Source organism: Sarcophilus harrisii, chromosome 4 (assembly GCF_902635505.1).
Source record: "Sarcophilus harrisii chromosome 4, mSarHar1.11, whole genome shotgun sequence".
Classification (NCBI taxonomy): domain Eukaryota; kingdom Metazoa; phylum Chordata; class Mammalia; order Dasyuromorphia; family Dasyuridae; genus Sarcophilus; species Sarcophilus harrisii.
This window is the reverse complement of record NC_045429.1, coordinates 224,272,993-224,296,837: the sequence shown is the minus strand read 5'-3', so window position 1 is coordinate 224,296,837 and position 23,845 is coordinate 224,272,993. Positions and strand designations below refer to the sequence as shown.

The following is a 23,845-nucleotide window of genomic DNA, read 5'->3' as shown; positions in this document are numbered from 1 at the left end:
GAGTTCAAATCTAGCCTCAGACACTTAATACTTCCTAACTTCCCTGAGCTTGTCAGCCCCATTTGCCTCAGCAAAATAAACAAAATAATCTCATGATATTATACTCAGCAACTAAGTTGTGTTAAATAGATTACTATCTATTTAGGCCAAGAAAATAAATTTACAAAACAATCTATAATATTAAAAACAAGGACTCCTGAATATTTATTTTGAAAATTAATGGAATGTTTTATTTCAATTGATTGATTGGAAATATTTTTTAATTTCCCATGTCATCAATCATTATCTTTAGATAATAATGGCACTTATTTTTATTTCATACTTTTGAAAAAAATGAGCCATACTTTTCTTCAGAAAACCAGTTTAGGTCTTTCTCCTACTCCTCCAGCCAGCTGAAATACTGCCAAGCTTACTTCAGTTGCAAGTTTATCTGCATTTTCCTGTGAATTATTTAAAAATAATTAGTGAACATGTAAGTATTTTAATACTTGCTGCTTCATTTTTCTCATATTTTAGAATTAATGGATCTTGTCTGGCAAAAGTCATTGTGACTACTTTAAAAAATGAATGAATCAAAACTTGTTCCTCCTTTGCTAACATACTCGAATAGAAAAGCACGTGTTTGTTATTTTCCAATTCTATTTAAGTTTCTGAAAAAAAACTTCACTGTTGTCTGCATGTTTAGTCAGATATTTTCTCTTGAATAAGATGGGGACTTGCAGTTCTTTCATCTTCTAGGCTTCAATTGACATATTTTTAAAGAAATAGCTCTAGACCCTTAAGGAAGTTATGAAGTATTTCATTAATAGCAAATCAGATAACTTTAAGGAAATTTATGCCTAATTTAAAGGGACCAGAAAATAGCCTTAGAGTTAAAATGAATGATAAATTCAGAATTATGAATTAGAATGATAAAAATAGTTTGTTTCCAAACTATAGAATGCTTTAATGTATTGAAGAATAAAAAGCTTAAAGTTAAGAAGCTTAAGTCATAATGAGGAGACAGAAAAACGTAGGAATTCACAACCAAAAAGCTAGAAAAAACTGATACTAGATGCTTTTTCAGTGAGACCAAATTTTAGATAAGGTTATGTTTACAGATCAGTTTTCATCGGCCTGTGATGAACTGATCTAAAGATTAATGAGTCTTCCAACTGCTTTCCCTCTAACTTAGTTTTTTTGCTTTAGATAAAAGAGTACTGGATCTGTAGTCAGACTGATAATTGACCGTAGGTTTCTAGAAAATAATTCAGCTTAATGTTCCAACTAACTGGGAAATGCATTTTCTTTCTTTCTTTCTTTCTTTCTTTTTTAATAGCCTTTTATTTACAGGTTATATGTATGGGTAACTTTACAGCATTGACAATTGTGCATTTTCTAACTAACAGCATTTAACAAAGTCAGCTTTTTGCAGGTTTAAATTAGGGCTATGTTATTATCAAAAGCAAGTTGGAAGAAAGGGCTTCTGAGGGCTTCTAGCTCTAAATCTATGAATTATGTAACTGCCAGAAGAATCTATATAGATTAATTTCATGAAATATCATAGATGTAGTAAGCTATATGGTCACTGAAGCTTCTGTGCCATCCCATTCTCAAACTGTAGAAAATGCTAAAGCTAAGCCCTAAAATAAGGGGGGGGTGGGGGTGGGGCACCATACCCATGTACTGCCTACCACACCAAACTGTTGTGGGTAAATTTTATAATGCATTCTATAATTAAGAAATGGTAATTTTTAGCCTTATTCTTACCTGTGAATCTGCTTCTGCATATACTCTGACGACATCTTCTGTTCCAGAGGGCCTGACAAAAGCTCGTGAGGACCTATACTTCTTCACTAGGTCGTCAATTGCCTCTTGTAGTCCTACAGGTCTAACTGCTCGTCTCTCAGCATCTGTGGTATCAATTACTTGTCTATCTGCAACCTAACACAAGAAAAATTATCTCTGTTATTCATTATTTCTCCCCCTTTTTAACTTTTTATTAATTATTCTATCCCAAGATCAAAACTACAAGACTATTTAAATAATCCAATTCCAGTCCAAAAAAAGAACACTCCAAAATGCTGAGTCTCAAAATACCTTCCAAACTATACACTAATGGCTCTTCATGTGACAGTTTCAACATTCTGACATTGTGTAAATAAACTAATTCCTAATTTCAAGGCTGTTATTATAATAAGGCAAAAAAGTCAGAAAATGCTGATAAACTACCACAGGTAAAAGGAAACATACCTATACCAAATATTTTGACTTTAATACTTTAACCCCTTAATTTCTAAAAATCTTCCTATTATAAGTTATACCCTTAAAGTCTCCTAGGATCTATTAATAATTTTGTTCACTTTTGTCCAACTCTCCATGACCCCATTTGGGGTTTCTTGGCAAAGAAACTGGAGTGTTTGGAAACAGGCAAGCAAGATTAAATAACTTGTCCAAGGTCATGCCACTAGTGTCTAAAACCACATAGGAATTAAGATCCAGTGTTCCATCTAGGGCACGCACCACCTTGTTGCTCTGCTATAATTTTGCAGCTATATATAAGCTAAATTAGTTAATTAACATTACTTAAATTCTGCATAAGGATGAAAAAAATTACTTCACCAAAATCAAGAAAACGCTAACAAGCAGTAACTTAATACTTTCCTATCTGCAAGTATGGCTTCAGTGGCTTAAAGAACGGGGTGTCTCACCATGACTTTAAGTTGCCGATTTGGAAGATCAGTATAAATACCATCCCACTGTTGTACCGATAGGCCTTTTAGAACCAAGATTGCTTCAACTAATAACATGTCTGAAATGGCATCACCAACTGTCTGCAGAATGAAGAGAGAATTATAAAGAGGTAAAAGAAATTCCCCCCATTAAGTGTCAAAACTACAGCAACTCTCTCCTAAATATTCTTCACGTGAATAATTGTGATTTTTTTTCTCTTGCAAATCCACATTTTATTTGTCCATCTTTAGACTACACACTAAAATTTTTTGCAAGACATCTTCAATCACTAAACTAGCAGCTTTAAGAGAAGAACATAATACCATATATTATGAGCAGTTTTACTCTTTCCACAATTTACTTAGCTTAGCTGACTGATTCCATGTTGATGGGAGCGATAAGGCATTCTGGATATAAGACAGTATAAACATGTACATATCTATATATAAAGATGTGTCTGTATTTAATTTTTTTTCACAAACACTTAGTAGTTGTTATAAGATTATGTCTTAAGAGTGGGGATGTAAAATCCTAAAGTTCCAAAATGGTTACCAGAGTCCTTCCATTCTTACTCTTGTTCCCATGGGTAATTTCCCCTCAGCATGAAAACAACACTAATCCTTCTAGGAAGCATTATCTGGCACGCTTTTTAAACAATATATTATTTTAGTTCTTACTTGATTAATCAAATCAATAACATTTTCAAGCATCATTGCAGCTTTTCTTTTTTTTTCATCCATTTCCTCTTTTGCTAGTTGCCTTATTTTTGTTTCAGCAGTCTTACTAAAAAGTACCTGAAATGAAATCACAAAATCACAATGATAATCTCCTCCACGAAATATGATCACTTCAAACTCTTTACCTCCCACTTCACCCTCTCCTCAATTATAAATCTAAAAGACAATGGTTTGGTTGGTGTCAAGGTCATTATAAGCAATGGTGTCCCTAATGTCATTTAGAAAAGCAAAGACAAAAAATTAAAATAGGAAATGACAATACATTAATAAAATAATTGACTAAATAGCCCAGTCGATCATCTACAAATTTATGATCTGTGATTCAGTAGCTAAAGATACACACACACACACACAAATCTGAAACATCATAAATTAGAAGTATACCTTCTAAAAAGTAACTCCAAAGGATTTTTTTAAAGACAAAATTGGAACTAAAATTATGGCCACTATTGTCAGACACACACATTGCTTTTAGCATGTTGCTGTCCACTTTTCTACCTACCAGCCAAACTAGTAGAGAAGTTAAGAGCATATATACCCAACTCTTGGTTTCTTAAACTATTAAAGGGGACTGGAAGGAGAAAAAAAAAAGCCCTGGGTGCACGGGCTGTTAACCCAACTGCAGCTGCTTCATCAAAATTTCTGTGAAAAGGAAATATATTGAGAAAACTTAAGGTGAGTATAAGAGACTAAGCATGTGAGCTTGATAGCCTTTGATAACAATGAATATGTTACATAAAAGGTAGCATGCTTTAACATCCAAGAACAAAAAAAGCCACATTAAGTGGGTCACCCAGGTCAGCTTCCTGAAAATAAAACTACTAAGGTTAACTTTTAAGAGAAATTTTATTACATTTTATTGAAATTACATATTTTATCTAGAAAGTTCACATCAAAAGCCCTATATAGAGATTCCTGAATTTCCAACTACATCTGAAATCAATGATGGTTACTAAATTCCTAGATACACTTAACTTTTTCAGTAATTAATAACTTTTTAGTAACTTCATGTAGAATGTTGTATGGGAATGGGTAGGGTGGATGGAAGGGAGCTCAAACTATAACAATCATTGCGCAAATCCTTTAATCCTTTCTTTTTGAAATTTTGTTTTTCCAAGTTTATATAGGATAAAGGTATTTTTACAAAATAAAAAAACAGAAGTGCCCATTAAGTGCTACGCCTTATCTTTAAATTTTAGAACAATGATAATAGATGGTAAATACTGACATTTAGGCAAATATTTTAGGTTTGTACTGACTACATATTTTAAGGGAACTTAATATATATGTTACAGTATAGCTGATCAGCATTATTAGATACACAAATATGTTGATCATAAACTTCTGCTTCTAACTGATTTGGCCAAATGTCTTTTAGTAAACTGAATAAAAATAAGAACTGACCTTGGAAAAACCCCAGTCATGTACAGGAGCAGGAGTGGTGTTGCAAAGCACTTAAAGAACTGACCTTAAATGCTGCCTCTGACACTGTCCCTGGACAATTCACTTAACTTCTTAGTAACTCAGGCCACTACAAGTCTTTTCAGTTTCAGGGGAAATGCCCTTCTGCATTGGTAAAGGGAATTCTCAACAACACAATCCCCACACATCAGAAAATGGAGAAATTACCCGCTAAAATTCTACAAGTCATTTTTTAGAGAGAACTTACTGTGCCATGGCCATTTGCTTCAAAATAAACTCCTATGTCAAACTCTTGAGCTTTGTGGTGTAAATGTTTTACTCCTGTTTTGGTACAATGAACGGGTACCTAGCACAAAGAAATAGAAAAGATTTAGTTAACAGCTATTTCAGGGAAAAAAAAAAAAATCTGGTGGCAGCGTAATTTTTGAAAAAAAATTTTAAATGAAGGCTGGGGGGGTGGGGGGGTGGAGGAGGAGACAATGGAGGTACCTAAGGCGTCTTATCATTCATTAAAATCACTTAGAGGCCAAAAGTGTTTTTGAAGGAAAGCCACTGGCAACAATGCCACCTAGGTACTAGTTGTTTCTTATTGGTTTGTTTTTTTTTTTTTTTTTGAGGCAACTGGGGGTTAAATGAATTGCCCAGGTCACACAGCTAATAAGTGTCTAAAGCTGTATTTGAACTCACGTCTTGACTTCAAGGCTGGTACTCTATCCACACTGCCATTTAGCTGCCTCCGGGAGTTGTTTCAATAACACAGTAGAAAATAAACCAGCAAAGACAAAATTAAAGCCTATTAATAAGCATTATTGCTTCTCAGCTTCCAAAAATAAAGTATCTGTGAGAAGCTTTCTTAAAGAAATATGATAAATGTATTCTTAATTTACTAAAATATACCTATCTTTAACAATAAGCTGCAATTACCAAGAAAATATCAGAAAGCAAATACCTTCATGATTTCTTCTAGATATTGTGTTGAACTCCCATTAGCATATGCCGTTTGTACAACACCAATCTTCAGATTTTCTCCAACCTAAACGAATCCAAACCAGTATGCTTAATTTTGTTTTTGAACCCTCAACGAGTTACAGATGCAGAAATAAGTAGGGTACTATTTTTAAAATACTTTTGTGGAGTTCAGAAGCACTTCAGTTATAAATCCTTTTGCAATCTGAAAAGTTTATATAATGTGAATAATCATTATCTGATTATTGCTTGTCAAAGTATGGATTTTCATTGATGGTATTTTCTTAAAGAGAGATACATGATTTTATGACTTAAAATAACCTAAAAAGAAAGGAAGTAGAAGAGTATTCATTTATCTTCTAAAATTCAGAGTTAAATAAGCTTTTTGAAAATAACAAGGTTATGTCAAGATTCTGGAAAATATGATACTTTAAAATATGAAACATGTTAGTTAAGACAGTCACTTTGACCCGTATGCAAAGATAGGTTATTTCAAATTCCAAAGATGAAATGTTGCATGTTTAAAGTGTCTCTAGAATCAAATTTTTTTTTTACTTTTTTTTTTTTTTAATATTTATTTATTTATTTAATAGCCTTTTATTTACAGGTTATATGCATGGGTAACTTTACAGCATTAACAATTGCCAAACCTCTTGTTCCAATTCTTCCCCTCCCTCTCCCCCTACCCCCTCCCCTAGATGGCAGGATGACCAGTATTTGTTAAATATATTAAAATATAAATTAGATACACAATAAGTATACATAGCATCAAATAATTAAAACTACCACCAGTTATGGCAACCTCAGACCATGGACAAAGTCTTAAGCTTCCTTTTAGATACAAAAATTTTCTTTTGTATTCAAGTAAGAAAATGGGAAAACTACTATACTGTTGAAATATATAAATCCTATCTTACCTCCAAAAGAAGCTCTTTAAGAAAGCTGCTAATCAGAGTTGCTATTTTGTCTCCATCTATAAGATGGAAGTGGCCAGCAGCATCATTATAGTAGTAAACAATTCTGTCTGCATCTCCATCAAAGGAACAGCATCTCTCATTGGGCTTTACTTCTATTCCTGGTAAGCAAAATAATTTAAACAGTTGTCTGAATCTTATAATCATAAAATTAACATAAAATTGAAATCATGATGGGAAAATAATTCCCTGGAAAACATGTGAATTGTGTTCATATCTGTCCTGCTCAGTGAAAGCTATGATATCCAACAGATCTTTCTCAAGAGTTGTACTTATATTTCATGAGAAAGGGATTTTTAAAAAAATAATTGGATGTTAAGTACTAACCTTAATGGTCCTTACAAATAAAATGTATTACAATAAATTCCAGAAGTACCTCTCAATCAAAAATGCCTGATTACAATTAAATTTGAATAAAATATAGCTAATTAAAAATGAACTATAGTCCACATGTTTGTCCAGTTTTTTGTAATGTTAAGAAAATTCAGTCTTTTAAGCACTTTGAACAATTCTTTAGGTTTAAATATTAAAAAGCTAAAAGGATCAAAAAATTTTGCAGGTGATTTGCATAATATAATTCATGGACTTAGCGTTATTAAAATGTCTGTAGAGAACATAAAACTTTGGTCTATTTTTCCCAGTTACAGTAGTTTAATATATAGAAGATCCTTATGAGTAATATGCAAAGTAGCCAAAATTGGAAAATTGTTATGTGCAGAGAGAAATACTGAGTCCCCATACAATTTACAGACAAAAACTAAGATCTTAAGCAATGTTCAAGATAAGCTACATTACTGACAATTTAAAATGAATTATACTTAACATTTATATATCACTTTTAAGGTTTCAAAAGTATATTATCTTATTTGGTCTTCCATTTTGCATAAAAAAGGAACTAAATCTGAAAGCAGTTAACTTGCCCAGGGTCACAAAGCTGTAAGGACAGAGATGGGAGTCAAATTTACATCTTCCAGATTCTAAGCCCAGCATTCCCAACACTATGACAGAACATTGTAGTAAATAAATCCTTTATGAAAAACCAGAGCAGCAAAATTCTTGGGCTAGCCTTTAATAAACACAACATAAATCAAAGAGTACTATACTGAATGAACTCAACTCCAGGTTCCTTTGAATGTAAACTTCTTGAGGGCAGGAAGGATATTTTAGTCTTTTTGTTATATTCCCAGTGTTTAGCATAATGCCTGTCAAAGAGTAAATGTTTAATCAATTCCTGTTGGTTGCTATAATTAAATGATGAGGAAATTTCAGCTTCTCAAACCTAGATTCCTCAACTTTAAAAACAGGATTAAGAAAATACATAAAAACACTTAATATTCATAATGCTCTACATAAAATGGCAAATTATTAAGGTTAAGCATTATATAGATCAAATCAAAAGAAAAATCTGCCAAATGAAAAAGTAGTCAATTGTCATCATGAAGACAAAATTCAAGAAGCAAAATAACACAGATCCCTAACAGATGGAATTAGCTTGAAATAGACTTCTGAAAAGGTAAGTACCAACAAAAACAATTACTCTGGTTTGAAAATCTATTTAAAATACACTAAATAAATTCATCTGAATTTCTCTCAGTTAAAGATTACTTTGCTTACTAGGAAGAATAAGGCAGTGGAAGTCAGAAAGTTTGGATAAAACACCTGATTCTTGCTTTTATTTTAGCTGTGGAACTTTGTATAAATCAAATTATTAAACTCTTATAGACCATAGCTTCTTTATAGATTACTTTCCAGTTCTATATTTCTTACTGATAATCAAACTTTCTATGACCAACACTACATACCCAGTGGAAGTTTCTGATGACTTTTCACAAAATCAGCCCCACATAAGTGATTGAGTTTCCCTTTGGATCCATCATTAAAGAGGTGAAGTGATAATTCTCGTGGAAGATAGTGTTCCATTTCCTTCAGTTTCAAGGCTCCTATACCACTTGCACAGTCAATTTTCAAAGCTCTAGATTCATTGCCATTGCTAAAAGTCTTAAAAAGGAGAAAAAGATGTAAGGGAGGGAATAAAATGAAATCTTAAATTTTTTTTTTCCCCTGAGGCAATTGGGGTTAAGTGACTTGCCCAGGGTCACACAACTAGGAAAGTATTAAATGTCTGAGACTAGATTTGAACTCAGGTCCTCCTGACTTCAGGACTGTTCTCTATGCACTGTGCCATCTAGCTGCCTTGTGTGTCCTTTACAATATATATCTTCTGAACAATTTAATCCAAAAAGATAAACTCTGTACATGTGTTTTCTGATACTTTTAGAGGGATCCCACAAAAATTGTATTAATAATAAAACTAAGAAATATCAAAGTAAATCCAGCTAAGTTTGATAATTTGAATAGTTTCACTGGCTTGAAATGCTATTATGGCCTTAGAAATCTTTTTTATTTGGCATCAATTTTTACACAGGAGATAGCTAAGATGTAACAATTTTAATGCTGGGGAAAAAAAAAGAAATGCCTCCACGTTCATTCATTGAAGAGTGTTGCACTAGGTTCATTAAGTTTTTGTTTGTTTTTAAAGATTGAGTGTCCCATCTAGACTCTAAGTATAGGGGCTGCTCACTGACCAATTCTACTCTGCTTCGTAAAGGAGCTTTGGCCTGCTCCATTCACACTTTCAAATAATTTTCTCCCTTCATGAGTAGTCCCATTGGAGCTCACTATACTGATGCTGTATTTAGTTTTGCACACATGATCTGCATAGCAGCTCAGAATTTAGAGGGTCAACAGATCCACTCTTCTCAGCATATCCAATGAGGTAGAATTACAGATGTGCACTACATAGGTCTATGTGTACGTACACACAATTTTTTTCCCCTTAAGAGATAAGGAAATTGGCGAAGAGAGTAAAAGAAAAGGATTGGTAAAGTCAAATTCTAAAACAGATTTTTGAAGAGGTTTGCACCTGTTTTGTAAGGTCCACAAAAGCCTTGGAGAGTTTCTGGTAGTAGCCTTCCACAGTTGCCTTCCCATATTGCCCATTAGTATTTTGACAGCACACCAGGTAGTGAAGTTGAGGTGTTGTTACCAGGCCATAATCTGCCAACAAATAAAAAATAAGACTGGAGAATAGCCAAGTGACCAATCAATCCTCTTTTAAAAAGTAAGGCTCCAGGGAGAAAGGGGAAAAAAGGCAAATTGATTTTCAAATTACCAAAATTTTACTCAGATTCAAAGTAATTAAAACTCTCATATGCCTCATAGAATTAAATGTAACTGAAATTTTCACAGTAAACAATAAAAAGATGTAGTATCATAAAGTAATTTCTTAGCTGAATAAAGATCTCAAAAATGCCCCAAAAATGAAAATTCATTTCAACACTGATTAAAGACCTACTATTTATAAGGCATCATACAAAGTCACAAATGAAATAAATACACCTCTTTCAAGGAATGATACATACAATTACAAAGAAAATAGGGAAAGAATACTAACAAATTGAAGAGGTGTGGTAATGGGAATTTAAGAGGTAGCCTTGAAGGAAGGAAAGGTTTCTAAGTATTGGGGGAGCATCTGAGAGTGTTAAGTTTGGGCAATGTATAGTAGACTGGGTTTGGCAGAAATGTAGTGAACGATGATGGGAGGAAATAAAGTGGAAAAGCAGGATGGAACCAGACTATGGAGAGCTTCAAATATCTAATTGTATTTTTTTCTGTCAAAAAATAGAAAACCATTGGAGGTCTGAGGGCAAGAGAGTTAGGCTTGTGCTTTAGAAAATCTGACACCTATGTGAGGAAGGACTGTAAAGTGGAAAGACTCAAAACATAAAGACTAATTGAAAAGTTATTACAACTGTCCAATCACAAGGTAATAAAGGTCTAATCACAGTATTTGTGAATGTAAAAAAAAAGAAAGAGAGATGGATGCAAGAGACTTGCATGTCATGACATGACATGACATGACTGAAAAGACAGGAGGGGGGAAAAAAATCAAAGATGAATACAAGTTACAAATCTCTGTGGCAAGGCGGCTGGTAGCACCCTTAAGAGAAACGAGGTCATTTGGAGATGGGGTAGGTGAGAGTAAGGCAAGTAGGAGAAAAATGGGTTTCTGGCCAAGAACTTGAAACGACTAAAAAGAGATGTCCAAAAGGCAGTAAATGACATGTAATTCGAGTTCAAGAGAGAATAGGGTTAGATGAATAAACTTAAGAGTCATCTGCAAAGAGATGATCCTTTAATCACCAGCCGCTTATGAGACCTCTTAGACTAAGACAGAAAGAGGACCCAAAGAGAATCTTTGGGAAACACTCCAATAAGATGAGAAAGATAAATATTCTCAGAACTATTATCCTGCCATTCCTATCACACTCTAAGGAGCCAGTAAATGTGGGAAGTTATTACTACAAACCATGTCAAATATCTCAAAGAAGCTTTTATTTAGCTCTGCAAACCTGAGAATAAATAGGGCCAGTTTAGGCAAAGTTGTAAGATAGACAAATATTCCAAAGGCTCTAAATTTTGTATTCCAGTTTCCCTTCCTCACCTGTAAGGCAACCACGTTTTCCCAAAGATAAAACTAAACAAAAAAGGTATACTAGTAACAAAATAGTGAAGTTAAGGCTCTCACTAAGCCAGAGTCCAGTACTAGGTCTTTAACACCATTCCATAAGAGAATTCCAGATATGACAATGCTAAAAAGGCCAAAGCTGTTACAAGAAGCAAAACTAAATAAAAAGACAGGTAGATGTGTATTTATGTATAAGTGCATTGAATGAAGAATCCGATAATCTTTCTTTTATCATTCTTTCATGAAATGATATAAATCAATCACTTTTGGGGACAAACCTATTCTTAATTTAGGAGTTTACCTGCATTGTAAAATATTTCAAGAAACAAAGACATTTATTAAATGGACAGATGGAATAAAATGTTAATTTCATTTATGTCAATAAGTTGAAACTCTTCTACTTTATGTTTTGCTACACTGATACAAATAAATAGCAACTGGATGAAAAGATTTTAAAATAACTATGTTCATGATTACATTACTGGAAGGTGAAATAAAAGAATACCTTCTAAAAATGCATAATCCCAAATAATTTAAAATAAGACAGAAAACTTGTAACATTTTAAAGCATTTAACAAAATTTTTAAATTATTAGTTTTAAAAAATACATCTCAGAAAATTAATTTTATTCTAATCCCAGAACCAATCTATGCAAAAAAAAAAAAACAAAAATTTGTCCAGGTCAAAAAAATAAACAATTTTCATGGCTGTATGGTACTGTGTTGTTAACTTTAGTTCTCTACAACATAGTAGAGTGATTCCTTTTAGAATTTTAATACACTAGGCCACAAAGATTATTTATAAGTCAAGCACTAGATTTGAGACTTAAGGACACTTGAATACAATTTCTAGCTCTCTAACTTACTGTGGTGAAATATCTTCATTTGCAAAATGGAGGTATATACTTATATCTTTTATAGGCATGCTAGGAAGAAAATTATTATTGTTGTGTTATATTAGTCCTACACCAAATGTTACATTTCAAACTAGGCTCACATGACCAGATAAGTATTGCTCAAGTACAGTAAATTATTTGGATTCATTTAAAAATCAAATATATTATCTATACATTTGATAGTAATGTAAATAAGTAACTTCTGACTTAGATTAATCCAAACAAAGTCCAGAACAGGTAAGAATAAATTCTGTAATATTTGTGCTTTTAAAATAAAGTTCAGAATAAAACTTAAAAATTACATGTCTCAAGTATCTGAAATACTTGGGGTTCATGAATGTTTCACTCAAGTTAGAAATTAATGATTTTAAACTGTTCTTACATATCTCAGTTATTAGTGGAAGTTGAACCTGTATGACTTAAGTGTGATTTTTTTTTAAGGTACATAAAAAAGGTTTCTCTCACAGCTCTAAAGAAACTTTAAATCTTAAGTGGAGAAACAAATGTAAAATATCTAAAACAAAGAATAACTAAATGTAAAACTGAAATACTAATTGTAATTAAAACAGACATTCAGAGAAGGAAGAAGTTAGTAGGTGTTATGGAAGGAAGAATTGAGATTTGAGATGAACCTTCAAAGAAAGTCAAGATTCAATCAGTAGAAATAATGAAGGTGAAAGTCACCATAAACAATAAATAAATAGCAAAATTATAGAGATACAAATAAGCAAGTCTTATCCCAGACATGGTTTGAAAATATGAACCAAAATGAAGTTGGATATTGGGGAATGTCCCAGATTAAAGTTGGGGCTCATCACAATGAGCTCTAAAAATAAGGCAAAAGAGAATGGATCTGATGTAAGAAAAAAGGAGAAAGCCACACTAAGTTCTTGAGATGCATAACATTTAAAATATCTTAGAAAAATTAAGCTAACAAAAATATTTATGATAGAAGAAACAACATTAGAAGGCAACCCAGTCTATGTGTTGTTAAATATTCCAAGTATTAATGTTAGAAAAGGGTAAGAAGAGCTGAAAATTGGTTCGATTCTAGAACATAAGTGGTAATTATATTAAGATAGCAACAAAACCAACCATATCTCTGATCTAGAAATCCTATTGCCATGTTTTTTGCAGTAGTAAAAAGATGGGGGGTGAGGGGAGGAGGAGGAGAAACAGGTGCCCATTGATTGGGAAATGGATACACAAGCTGGTAAATGAATGCGCTGAAATAATGTATATGATGAATACAGAAGACCACAGAAAGATTTATATGAACTTATGCAAAGTAAGCAGAACCAGAAGATATAATATTAATAGAAATAACAAAACTGAATGCTTTGAAATTGTCATAACCATGCTTGGACTCAAAGAAGAGATATGAAAACATAGCTATACTTTATAGAGCTGAAACTATGGATATATAACAGCATATATGGTAAGAATGATTTGTTTTGGGTTTTTTTTTTTTTTTTGATGTGTTAAGTTTATTTTACTTAATTTTCCACCCTCTTTTTTATTTTTTGTTAGCAAATGGTTCTCTGAGAGGGGGGAAAATATTAGGAAAAATAGGTAACATAAAGCAAAAATCCAGGCCTGGTATAAAAAGAGAATAATGGAGAAGGGGCACTTACATAGTGCCTACTATGTGCCACTTAGTACAAAATATTAAGTGCTTTTTACAATTATCATTTTATTTAAGCTTCACGACAATGCTGCTATTTTTATCCTTATTTTATATTTGAGGAAAGTGAGATTGAGTGACTTGCCCACTTATTCACACAGCTAATGTCTTAGGTGGGATTTGAATTAAGGTCCTTCCCAATACCATGTACCACCAGTTACCTTAGAATATAAAACATTACATAAACATAAAAATTAGAAAAGTAAAGGACAAAACTTGGAAACACTTGCATGAAATGATGCAGCGTGAAATAACCAGAATCATAAAAACAATTTATATAATAACATTGTAAAGACAAACAATTCAAAGTCTTAAGAATTTTAATCAATATAAATGATCAGTCCCATGGATAACATGATAAAGTATACTACCTGCTTTCTGATAAAGCAGTAATGGAGTCAAGGGCAGAATGAAATACACAAACATGATCAATGTAGGAATTTGTTTTGCTGGACTGCATATTTGTTATAAGGATTTTCTTTTTTTTTTTTTTTTCTTTTTCAATGAGAGAAAGGGAGCAGGACAAAAGATTTTTAATTGGGGGAAAAAAAAGGTTAAAATTTTTTGAAGGCAATTCAAAAGAAATTCTGAAATAAGCAATAGATCTTGGTGACAAATGTTCATCAAAACATCAACATTTACTGAATGTCTCCATTGTGTATTAAAAAGCATTGCCTCACACATTAAGTTAACTCAGAAAGGGCAAAAAATGATTCCAATTATTTCTGGTCTAGAAAACTTGATGAAGACTAGTGAGAAAAATGGGGATAGAAAAAGTTGGTATAGTTTGGGGTACATTTGAGGTGATGTCAAGATATATAAGTAGAACAGTCCTGCAGACAGAAAGAAGAGATGGAAGAGCAGATAATGTCAAGACTAGGAGTTTTCAACATAGAGGTAATTTCTGAAGCACTGGGAATTAGTGATACTTAAGGAGCAAAAAGTGCTCAAGAAGAAAAGAGTAAATTGAGAAAATAAAGAGAAGCTGATCAAAGATAGAGAAAAACTGGTTTTTAAAAGGCAAGAGAAGCAGGACAAAAAAAAAATAAGAGAGCTTTCAAGAAATAGAGCAATATTCTACAGTGTCAAAGGCCTAAAGAAGTCACCCAATTTTAAGAAATAAGAAAAGGCAACTCAAAGTAGACTTTGTAGAGTGGTAATGGTAGAAAAAAGAATGCAAGCATTTAAGGGAATGAGCAAATGCTATTGTTTGGTCTCTTTGCTTAATTTCCCTTTTGGAAGTATAGCTCATCTCTGAGGATATAAAGCTTTACCTACAACTGTACTTAGTCTTACACCTGTATATATTTGGTACATGCAATACAAAGATTATAAGATAGTTGCTATTAGCATGCTGCTATGTATACATTACATGCTTAAATAATGATCAATGAATTGAAGATCCTACCAACCTCACAGGATCCTTGAAAGGGTTGATATCCGGCTGGCACCAATATGTGTTAGAACAATAATTCTGAAATAATTTGCCACTTTTTTTTTTGTTTTCATTTTTTGCAGAGGCAATTGGGATTGAGTGACTTCCCCAGAGTCACACAGCCAGGAAGTGTTAAGTGTCTGAGACCAGATTTGAGCTCAGGTCCTCTTAACTTTAGGGCTGGTGTTCTATCCACTACACCAACTAACTGCCCCAAATTTACCACTATTTTGTTCCATTAAATTAAAAAAAATTATGCTTGCACTTGCAAAAAGCATACATAATTGGATTTAAAAAAAAAATCCAATGTTGTATTTAAGATTTGCCCTCCATTTAGGGGGAAAAAATTTGACCCAAAGAAAAATATAGCACTTTCTTTGTTGTTCAAATGATCCCGATTTCTAAAAAGTAGTCTCACCAAGCATTGGACAATATTCCTTATGAACATAATAATGGGCTAAAAATGTCCAAACCCTTGAGACTCTTTTCCTCGTATGGAGTTAGGTACACTAGGGAGAGGCCCTTTGACTACCACCTGGGATCCAGAAGGACAATATTAATGATCACATGACAGTACAGGGCAGTCCCAAGTAAATGCTTCCCACTATTTGACAATCAGAATAAACTGGCAGCTCATCAGGTACTGGGGGACATGCAAAATGGATTCCCCGATTTGAACTTTAACTAGAACTAAATATTTGTAAATTTATAAATCTTTCATTTTCTTATTTGTAGATTTAGATCCTCTTACGGTTATATGTACCTCTTAAAATATGGTTATTTGTAAACTGCATTCTCTAAATTACCCATTATAGTCACCTTTAAAATGAAGCCCAAAATGTCTAGATGAATACATACCATGGTACTGGCCTCCTAAAGCAGTTACTCCATCAATTACAGACTGGGAAAGTTTTTCACTGCTAGGCCTTGAGGGAATATTTTTTAAAAAGAAAATAAAATTATTCAATGGATAAAAACAAAAACAGAATTCCAAGTTGTATGTTTCTGAGTAACAACTATATAACTATTTAACATTGAATATTACAAGAATATACTTGCTATAAAATGTACAAAAGTATGGCACAATAAACTGAAATAAAATATAAAGTAAATTATTCTAATACCAAATAGCCTTAAGCTAAAAAAGATTTTAAAACCTTAAAAACCCTAGACAAATCTGTCCATGTATAAAAGTCTCAACTAAACCAACTTAAAACATCCTCAAACCATAATTTTAATAACAATTTAAGTAATTTTTAGTTAACATGAGAATTTATTTGAATAACCAGAGTATACATGAAACAATAACAGACCTACCAGAAAGATAAAATACAACATTTTCTTTTAAAAACTGTTTCCTTATTTGACAATAAAGCAGTTGAATGTAGAACTAATTCTGTGTAAAAATGTATACAATCTTTCCCCCTTCCTTTAGCTTTAGGTATTAGGGAAGATAAAATCTTCTTAGAATAGCTCCAGACTACTTTTATCCCTAAAGCATCTGGATAGATTCTATTGTTTGTAAGGTCATAATTTTACTAATGTCAAGGAAAGATATTTGTAAGGTGGGATGTTACTTTGGATTATTAACATAAATATCAGGACGCTTATTTTTCAAAGTTTATAAATTTATTAAACAAAAAAAGAAATTATAGCAAAATTACGAGCTGCCAACATGTCAAACAAGCAGAATGTGCTAGAGAGTTGTAGTATTTCAGTGTAGCATGTTCCAGTGAACTTCAATATAGGGAAAACAGAATAAACTGAATGAATGACTCTCAATATGATCCTACACAATTTCTTAAATTCCTAATTAAAGAACAACAATGTAAAACCATGTTTAATTCCTATGGAAGAGGGCATACTCACATCACAGGAATAAATAGTCCCTCTTTTGTTGTTGCCATTTTTCTTTTCCCTCTCTAGCCCCAAGGATCCTTGAGAGCCAAGGACTATTTTTATCTTTGTAACCCTAGCAGCTGAAACAGTTAGCTCCTTGTATAAGGCAGGTAATAAATGTGTTGAATTGTTGGGGCCTACAGAAGATAAAGTCAATAATGGTCTGGGTTCTAAGGGTTAAAAGGAGGAAACTAAAGGGAAAGGAGTCAGGAAACTTAATGGCAGTAAAGGAAAACCTAAAGTGGAACTGCTACCATACTATCTTGGGTGAATTCTTAGTTCTCTCCTTTTATTTTTCAATTAGACGGTTAAGTGGTCCAGTGGGTAGAACCCTAGGCCTAGAGTCAGGAAGATAAGAGTTGCCTCTGTAAAATAGGGGTAACAGTCCTCACTAGCCCTTTTCTCCCAGACTTCGTAAGAGGACAAAATAAGATATTTGTAAAGCACTTCATAAAGCATGACATAAATGCTGTCTATTACAGTTGTTGCTATAATAATTTTAAACCTAACATTTGTAAAGGTAGTGGTTTATGACATAATAACCGGTGATCATTTATTTTATCATTTTCCTAGAAAAAATGATTTCACTGGATACTTTTTTAGTCACCTGGTATCTCTGCCAATAATTATCATAGCTTTCTGTTGCTGGTTCACAGCTTCTCGATGACAGATTTCTGCTAGGACAGCGTGTACATTTTGTTCCTCAGCATTTGCCAAACAGGTGGCATGTTCTTCCCAGGATGGAGCCAACATTTCTCCCAAAGGATCAATCAACTTCACACCATTGTCTTCCTGGGGAAGGGGAAGGAGGGGAAGAAGAAATTTAAGTGTGTTCTAAGTACAAGAGTGCAAAACCATCCAAAATGTGATAAATGTGGAATGAAGTAGTGTTACTCTGCCACAGAAGCACAGGAGTTTCAAAATGATTTTAAAAGAAAACGTTCTCATTGGTCATCATTTAATGCCTTGAAAGCTTGAAGCAGAATGAGACCCTGCTACTATTCACTTCTGGATCTAAATGTACTCTGTTCAGCAAACAAGGGACACATGAACCTTCTAAGATCTTTTGTTTTTGCCCATTCTTCTGTAAAAACACCATTGTGACCATTGTGTGTGAAATTATAACTAATGACAGTTTATGTGAAACTCTCCAATCTCTTGCCTCCTTGAACCAGTCAACAAGTTTGGTATTCTTTCCACCTATCACACAAGTATTTACATAACATGTTATTCACATAAATAAGTTAAAAACAACTGTTCATATGTACTTTTTTTTTAACCCTTTAAAAACAAAATTTCATGCCCTTGTCTTATAAACCTCATAGTTAAAAAATATTCTCAAAATATAAGTAGTGTAGAACTTAAGTGTCCATGGAACTTAAAATGCTTAAAATTTTATAACTTATTTCCCGGGTGAACAGAACCTTACACACAATGGGTGGGTAATAAATTAAACTAAGTATGTATGGGTTTGAAGACTTCAGGCCAGTTCAATATGAGATCAAAAAGTCATTCCCAACCTGAAATTATTTCTGGCTTTGTGTATTCAGTTAAAAGGACCTATTCATAATTTAGTGAAGAAACTGCTTGAACACTACCAAAATAAGTTTCAGATAATTCTCAGCTGAGATCTTCATTTACTTTCAAATGACTTGGATTAAAAATATTATTTCCCTATTAGGGAATTCCACTTTATTTGGAAGAACAATTTTTTTTTTTAGCATGAACTTTTGCTCCAAAGAGTAACATTATTTCATTCTCTTCTCACTTCTAAAAAGTCATAAACTACACAGCCACTCCCTTTAAGAAGAAAGCTTATCTGGCTTTGTAGTAGATTCAGAGATTCATAAACCGATTTGAATTTTATACCCTGATTCAAACAGTAAAGACATTGGTTTTTACCTTTAAATAAAAGATTTACTTTTTCAAAGCTCTGAACCCATTACCTCAGGATTGTGTGACGCTGTGACCATAACCCCTATAGTAGACTTTGTCTGTTTTGACCTCAGGACAGCCAACAATCCCATCCGATACATGACATGATCAAGACAGTTTGCTTTTGTTCGAAATCCAGCAGTACCATATTGAAGAATGAGTCCATCTGGCTTGGCATGTAATGCTGAGAATTTGGTGATAGCATTTAAATCCATGTCTAAAAAAATTAAAGTTTTGGAAAAAAAAAATAGAATTTTAAAAAATTGGAACAAAACACCATACCAGAAAACTGTATATTCCTTTTGTGAAATTGTGTTTGAATATACATTATATAATTGCTACCATTTCTCAGAAAAATAGTGAAGCTTTAATGTTCACTAATTAACTACAAATAAAAGTAAAATTCTAGCTTTTTAAATCACTAGTGATTGCTTATTACTAGAAATGGTTTTGATTTCTTCATCTGAAAATTGTTTATATCCTTTGACTATCAATTGGAGAATGGCTTCTAATAAATTTGACTCATTTCTCTATATATTTTAGAAATGAGAGCTTTATCAGAACCCTTGAATATAAAATCTTTTTCAGTTTCCTGCTTTTTTTCTAATGGTGTCTGCATTGGTTTTGTTTCTACAAAAAACTTTTTAATTCAATGTAATCAAAATTACCCATTTTGCGTTTCATAATCTTCTCCACAGATCTGAGCTTTTTTGTTGTTGTTATTCTTCTTCTAATTTGCTTACAGTATCACTCTATGTCTAAATCATGAACTCATTTCGACCTGATAGTGGTATGGGTTGTTGAAGTGTTGATCAATGTCCAGTTTCTGCCATACTATTTTCCAATTTTCCCAACTGCAACTTTTTAGTAAAATAATAGACTGGAAGGGGTTAAAAAAGACTCTGTAAAGAAACGATTAGGCTGACTTCTCCAGAAACTGATCTGGAGCCTAAAACGGAATAAACCCAGGAAAAGTCATTTAATTTAAGGCTAATCTTCCTAAGAGCCCTCATGACCTTAAAGGTGCTACTAGGAATATGAATCATCCTTCAAAATAAAATTCAAATGCTACCTAATTTTGTGATGTCTTTGCTGATACCTTCCCAAATTAGTAATAATACTATATAGCATTTTACACCAATTTTGTGAACTTTGGGGTAATTTTTTTAATAGTTATGTGTATATTTATTACACATTTAGCCTATTAGTCTATAAATGCAATGGGTGGATGGACCAGGTAATCTAAATATGTAATCAGTGCCTGATACTTTACAAAATAAAATCGAACTCTGCAAAAATTAGACACTTTCAATAGAGATTTGTCAATTTAAAATAATGTCTTTTAGCCCAAGCTTGAAGATCTAATTTCAAGTAGGAATTCAAGGACTCCATACAGTCCCCTAAGAGGGGCAGCTAAATGGCACAATGAAGCCTGAGTTCAAAGGTGGCCTAGGAAGGGAGGCCTCCGTTTCTCACCCCTAAAATGAGCTGGAGAAAATGGCAAGCCATTTCCATTATCTTTTCCAAGAAAACCCCAAAAGGGATCACGAAGGAACCAGACATACTAAAAAGAACAATTTAAGCAGTAATAAAAGCTCAAAGATGATTTATGTCTACGTATAATTAATAAATCGCTTGCCTTTTCAATGGGGAGGGGCTGGAAGGAGGGAATGAATTAGGGATTAAAGATTTTAAAAGAATAAAAAATGAGAAGGGAAGAAAAAGGAGAGAGGGGAAGATGAGTCCGCTGATTTTTTTCTCACAAGGGGAGCTAAAATACAGAAATAAGTAAATAAACCAGACCTTCCAAAGCAATTCTAGAATGCAACAGGCTCCAAAAGGTCACAGAGATACAGCCCCAGGGGCTATTTCCAGAAGGGAATGTCACGATGGAAGGAAGAGTTTTCTACCCCAAACACTCAAGCGGAACCGGGAGGGGGAGGGGGGTCAAACAAAGGTCTAGGAAAGGTTTAAGGAATAGTTCATTTGAATGACAAAAAAATAGTTCATTTTAATAAAAAAAAAAAATCACAAAATTTCGGTCTTCTCGGTGGTCACCACGCCCTCTTTCCGACTGGGGAAGAGCCAAATGCTGGGATCTTTCCCCAGGGTATGAATGGATGTCAGACACACTAAATCTCACAAAGGGGTGAGGAGAAAGCCCTTCCCTGTCACAAAGTGGGGGTGGGGGCCAGGTACATCTCCTCCGGCCCCCCTCTTTTACCTCCCCGGTATCCCGCCTCTTTTTCCTCCCATCCCTCTCCCGCTCTTCTAAGTTTCCAGGTCTCCACGAAAAGCTCCTTCCCCCAGAGCCCTGGGAGGGAAGGGGAGGGAGTAGGGGGTCAGGACATCCGCAGCCTTCGCCCCTCCGCTAGAGCCCCCTCTCCGGCTGCCAACGTGGACACGGCCCCTCCCATCATAACCCTCCCCCCACCCACGCGCACGACCCCTCGAGCTCGGCCGGTGACGTCATCTGGGGGAGTGCAGCATAGAAGGATGCGGGGGGGGGAGGGGGGGAAGGGGAGAGAAGCAGGGTAACTCGCGCGCGAGCTCGTTAGTTTTCAGTGGTTGAGTGACTCCCCACCTCCCGTCAGGACCCCCCAAAGCCACAGTCAGCCTTTTCTCCCAACACTCAGAAAGGACAGGGATGGATGCCTCCGCGCTCACCTACCCTCCAATTTTGCCCCCCAGCCCTCTGTCCAGAAACGCGGAGGGATTCTCCCTGCAGCTGCGTGGGACACGGTTAAAAAAATAACTTGGTAAATGCCCCAAGTCCTAAAGTCTCGGTGGCTCGGCTGCGCCCCGCCCCCCCAATCCCTCCCTTTCCCTCCTTAGACGTGGCTGTTTCTTCTAGATATCTTCCGCCTGGAGACTACCTCCCTCAACCAATCCCGTGCATTGGTGCAAGGAAGGGGGTGGTGCTTACTGCACCCCTCGCCTGGGGTTGGGGGGGAACCCATCTCGCGCTTCACGTGCTCTTCGCGCTTGCGGCCTAGCGTCCCCGTGGGTTGCTGGGCAGTGTTGCAATGGCGAGGGCGGGGCGTATTTCCTGGAGGTTGGCGCTCTCTCCAGGTATGCGTGGCGGCTGCCGCAGTGCTCTGGGAGAGGCAGAGGGTTTCTGCGCGTGCGCAAAACAAGTCTTGGCGCAGCCCCGCTTTTTTTTTTTTTTTTTTTTTTTTCCATTGCGCTTTTTCTCGAAGGCTGTTGATCGAAGATTTTTCCTCAAGACCTTTGTAATTTATTTTTCCCTGGGCTGTAGCTGGAGTCCAGCTTCTTAGCCTCCGCCCTCCGTCTCGTAGATACTGCCTTGCAGCATCTCATTTCCCTTTGCGTCTCCTGGGGCACTTTAACGTTTTTTCACAGTGTTTCCTTCACCATCTGTACCGCCCTGCCAGGTAGGTCCTCGAGCAGCGACCCAAGGAGCAGGCGCTCAGTAAGCCCCTGCTGTGTGTGCCAGGCAAGAATCCTGGGGATAGGGAATCCAAATCCAATCAGTCAAACCCTTCGGCCCTGATAAGGGCCTGCCCTCGGCACGTTGTGTTTCTTTGCCTTTGCAGCACTCAGTAAGTGCTAATTGTTTGATTGATTGGCAGGCCGTCTCGCATCCCTAGGCCGTTCCTTGATAACGGTCCTCCTTGCCAGGCTGCAGAATACTGCCCGTCCATGTGCGTTTGTCCTTTGCGACTTCCGCCCCTGTTGTCATGGCCACTTCAGGGCGTCCCCCCGAAGTGGGAAGGACCTTCGTTTGGCTGTCCAAACTTGACCCGCCCACCCTTCCTGACCATTTATTTCTGGAGACACCTTTCCTGACCGTTTATTTCTGGAGACACCTTTCCTGACCGTTTATTTCTGGAGACACCTGATGTCCACTCCTAGCTTCCATGAGAACAAACCCTCAAACTCCTGGGTGACCCCTGATAACTCATAGGTAATTCTAGCTACGATTTTAAGCTCCTATCTGACCCTGAGTAAACTCTGGTGATACCTTTTTTACTTTTTAAGATAAATAGAGCTGTTCTTTCTCAATCTGGTCCCAACTAGACGTTGCAAAGGAAGCGTATTGGTAGCAGGAATTTCTGCCAGTGAAACATCCCTCATATTCTATAGGTAGTTCTGCTTTATGGAACTTGCCCACTATCACCCTTCCAGTTTACCAGGTTCATTCTAGAATCTTGATGTTCTACCATTTCTACCTCTACAGCATATCTAGCAAACAATATCTTCTCAATCAGGGGTCTTCATTGAGCCCTTCAGATCTTTCGGATTGTTGAAGTGGCCTCCCAATGTCTCCTTACCTATCCTAAGTCGACCTTTACAGAGCTGCCAAATTAATTCTAAGCTCCCATCCTACCCTGAGTAAAAAAAAAAGACTTTACTTTTAAGATAAAATAGAGCTGTTCTTTCTCAGTCTGGCCCCAATCTGTCTTTTTCAGTCCCGTTAATACATTGGACCTTCCCAATTCTCCTAGCCAGGTTGGCTGTTCTCTTATAGAAACTCACTTCCTTCAACACAGTTCAAGCATCATCTTTTATATGAAGCCTTACCTGTTCCTCCAAAATACTAGTGCTTTACCTTTCTAAATGTCCTGTAGTTATTCTACATATAGATAGACAGATATCAATGTATATATTCTATATATCTCTACAGAGAATGCAAA

General features: G+C 35.1%; 1 protein-coding gene across 3 annotated transcripts; it reads right to left on the bottom strand.

The window, feature by feature from the left end:
- Positions 1–203: 203 nt before the first annotated feature.
- PGM3 (phosphoglucomutase 3) lies at positions 204–22,012 on the bottom strand. 3 transcript variants are annotated; one of them, XM_012549188.3, is made up of 13 exons: positions 21,859–22,012; positions 19,199–19,404; positions 17,860–18,044; positions 16,212–16,279; positions 9,735–9,868; positions 8,614–8,809; positions 6,755–6,912; positions 5,821–5,904; positions 5,119–5,217; positions 3,390–3,506; positions 2,691–2,813; positions 1,750–1,923; positions 204–440 (listed from the first exon to the last, which is right to left on the bottom strand). In XM_012549188.3, exons 2-13 carry the CDS (start codon positions 19,400–19,402, stop codon positions 351–353), a joined length of 1,632 nt encoding a protein of 543 aa, XP_012404642.2. In that variant the 5' UTR covers positions 19,403–19,404; positions 21,859–22,012; the 3' UTR covers positions 204–350. The 3 variants fall into 3 exon arrangements, with proteins under 3 accessions (XP_012404642.2, XP_003769290.2, XP_012404641.2); XM_003769242.4 differs by having other exon boundaries at positions 21,855–21,990; XM_012549187.3 differs by lacking the exon at positions 21,859–22,012 and adding an exon at positions 19,856–19,884.
- Between the last annotated feature and the right edge of the window lie 1,833 nt (positions 22,013–23,845).